At 34.3% G+C, this 3718-nt stretch overlaps 1 protein-coding gene across 1 annotated transcript; it reads right to left on the bottom strand.

Annotated features, from left to right (window-relative positions):
* Positions 1-760: 760 nt before the first annotated feature.
* LOC149510934 (uncharacterized) lies at positions 761-1270 on the bottom strand. The gene has a single exon (XM_089756335.1). The coding sequence runs from the start codon at positions 1268-1270 to the stop codon at positions 761-763; it is 510 nt and encodes a 169-aa protein (XP_089612461.1).
* Between the last annotated feature and the right edge of the window lie 2448 nt (positions 1271-3718).

Genomic DNA, 3718 nt, shown 5'->3' with positions numbered 1-3718 from the left:
TAATTTTTATTTATATTTATAATTTAATCAAAATAAAATAAAAGACATAGAATCAACATTAAGTGTGATTGATGAAGAAAAATTATAATGTGAAGTAGTATGTTTAAGTTTTAACCTAAACTACCTAACCAAGTCATACTATAATTAATTGTAATTGTTTAGTTAAAAAGTATAACCTTTCATGTTAATAATATTTATAGTCAAAATTGAGAATTGGATACTGAAATTTATGAGGTTAGAGAAATTTATTATTTATTTATTTTTATAAAAAAAATTTCATATATATTTAAGAAAACTATACATATTCTAACCTAAAAATTTTCAATTGTAATGCTAAATTAAGTTATAATTGATCATTATTGTTTTTAATTATACCTAACAATTTAAAATATAACATCATAACATGACACGAAAATAATACAAAATATATAAAGATGTCATAGGTTAAAATTTTAACAAAAATTATATATGGGTTTAATAAAAGTCAAAAAATATCTTTCGTGTTTTTTATGTTTATATGAATTGTGACATATAATTTTCATGTAAAACATTACATGAATACAAGAATTATTAATATTTTAATACGAAGTGTTAATGTTTTATATGACATAAAATAAGAATTATTAGGCTTATTTTTAACCATATTTTTTATAAAAAAAAATCTTATTTTTGTTCATTTATTATTTCAAGATTAGCGTTTGTACATATCTCTAAACAAAGTATATCTTTTGGCAACTTTATAATTTTTTGAAAATAATCATCATTCATTCACTATCAAGATTATCAACCAGAGGGCATTACATAAAAACAATAGAGGTTCTTCAACACAATACATATCCATATTGTCATTTAGTCTATGCTTAGCTAGGTTGTGGACTGCCTCATTCCCTTTCCTTCCTACATGTATCACTTCACATTTTGTAAAGCTCTTTATCTGTTCCCTGGCTTCTTCAATGATTGTTCCTATCGGGGACAGATCTGATTCCAACATTTTTAGATTTTTCAAGATTCCCAATGCATCTCCCTCAAGCAATATGGATTGAAGCCCCATTTCTTTGGTGAAACATAAAGCTTGCACTGCTACTTTTGCCTCAGTCACAAACGGATCCTCCACGCTATCCACTCTCATGGCACATGCTCCAATGAAATGGCGATACGAGTTACGGATGATAACACCCACTCCTCCCTTCTTTTCCCTTTCATTCAATGCACCATCAAAGTTCACTTTGAAACAACCAATTCTAGGTGGCTTCCATCTAGGCTTTGACATTTCAGTTGCACGTTCCACTCACTCCTGGGCTTTGTTGAAATCCAATATGTATGATTTTATGAAGTTCATAGCTTATAATGGTGTTAGTCTCTCCTCCCAATGTACTTCTTTGCTTCTATTCATCCAATTCACCCAACATGTGACCGTCAGCTGCTGTAATTGATCTTTAGGCAATGTTCTTATCTAGTCCTTTAGCCATTCCACTTCCACGGTTTTCGCATCAACATCATTATCCCAGGTGTAGTGGCATTGTTGCCATACCCCTTTCATGGCATCACAATCTTTAAGTGCATGAATTATTATTTTTTCACCGTTTCTACACCTACTGCATGTTCTATCCACGTGAATTCTTCTTTGTGCAAGACATTGCATAGTAGGCAGTAAGCCACAACATGCTCTCCATAAAAATATGTTGATTTTGCTAAGTATGGTTCCTATTCATATCTTCTCTCTTAGCCCATTTTCACTTCTTATAGCTTGTGTTCTGATGTTTCCTTCCTCGTGACATAGCAATTTGTATCCACTCTTGATAGATAGTACTTCCCACTATTATCATAATGCCATGCCAATACGTCAGGGCTTCTCCTCTTAATGGTATGGTACTTTTAGCCACTACTTCATCCAACTCAATCATCTCCTGCAACAACTCTATTTTCCATTGTCCCGTGTTTCAGTCAATGAGCTCTTCCACCAATTCTTCTGCATTTCAGTCCCTCCTTTTGTAAGCAAATGAAGAAGTCTTTGTTGAATGGCACCCATCTATCTTTCCAAACCCTTATCAATCCTCCATGCCCAACCTTTCATCTCGCTCCCCATGTTAGTGTTAAGATTCAATCTTAAATGCTATGCCACATTAATGAAAGGTTACTACCCAGTCTTGCTTTAAAGAATAATGTCTTCGAAAAGTATTTAGACTTGAGGATTCCATCCACCAGTGTTAGAGTGTTAGAAGTCTCCACCCTTATTTTGTCAACATTGCCTTGCTAAATTTCTCCATATCACGGAAGCCCAGCCCTCCCACGTTTTTTGGTGTGCACATTTCCTTCTAGTTAATTCAGTGGATTCCTCTTTTGTCTTTGTTTGGCCTCTAGCAAAAGTTACTTATGATACTGTTTAGCTTCATGTATAGCATCCTTGGAAGCAAAAAGCAACCTATGGTGTAAGTTGGGATCGCCTACATAATTGATTTTAGAAACACCTTCTCGCCACCTTGTGAGAGTATTCAACAGCTCATTCCAGTCAACCGGTTGTACATTCTGTCCTTTAGTTCTCTAAAAGCTTTCCTTCTATCCCTAGCCACCATAGATGGTAAGCCTAGATACTTTTCTAGATTTGTTGTCAGCCCTATTCCCAAAACCTCATTCTCTACCTTTGCTCCTATCCTTTCTATTGCTGCTGAAAAAACAAAGCCGACTTAGCAAAATTTATACCTCCTTAGCACATGCCTCATCATTTCACTTTCGTTTCCATTTACTTTTGCAAGTAGGATACTGCCATCAACAAAAAATAAATGAGCAGTTTAGGCCTAGATCTGCTTGCTTGTAGACCATTCAACAGTCCTTCGTTCTGGTACTTCTGGAGTAAAGATGATAGACCCTCTGTGCGCATTAGAAAAGATAAGGAAAAAGTGGGTTTCCTTATCGAACACCCCTATTTGGTTTGAAGGAATCAATCAGTTCACCATTAACCATTATTAAATAGGACACTAATGTAACACACCTCATAATCAGATTAATCCTACACCCATGAACACACAGCCTAGTCATCATTTTAGCAAGGAAATTCCATTCCACCCAATTATATTCTTTGTTCATATCTAGTTTTAAAGCAAAGAACCCATCCCTTCCATGCTTCCTAGATTTCAATGTGTGCAACAATTCATAAGCAACCAAAAATATTATCAGATATAAGACGTCCGGGAACAAATGCACTTTGAGCTTGGCTTATACAAAAACGTAGGATGGTTTTTTGTTTATTGACAAGGACCTTTGCTAAAATTTCATAGATGACATTACACAGGTTAATTGGTCGAAACTGAGTAATATTATCAGGGTCTTTAATTTTGAAAATAAGAATAATGTGTGTGTGATTTATGGCCTCCAAATCCTTATCCCCATTAAGACATGCTAGGCAAAAATTAATAATATCAATACCAACAATATTCCAAAATTTCTGATAGAAAAAGGCTAGCATACCATCTGGCCTAGTGGCCTTTGTTGGGTGCATCTGTTTAATAGCATTCAGGACTTCCTCAACTTGGAACTCTTCCCTTATACTTTCTCCTTTTCTAGAAACACATTTAGCTCTTCCCTTATATATTTTTTTCTCTTTCAAGTGCATCATCAGACAAACTTTCCAATTGATGGCTTTGTAGCTCATTTTTCAAGATGTTGATTCTTTGCCTCATATTATTAAATCTTTCTTCCTGCCATGGTTTCAAGAATACCT

This window comes from Durio zibethinus, chromosome 27 (assembly GCF_047325235.1).
Source record: "Durio zibethinus cultivar Kanyao isolate XHJ-2024 chromosome 27, ASM4732523v1, whole genome shotgun sequence".
NCBI classification, from domain to species: domain Eukaryota; kingdom Viridiplantae; phylum Streptophyta; class Magnoliopsida; order Malvales; family Malvaceae; genus Durio; species Durio zibethinus.
Note: the sequence above shows the minus strand (reverse complement) of the source record. Positions and strands in the feature narration are given on the sequence as shown.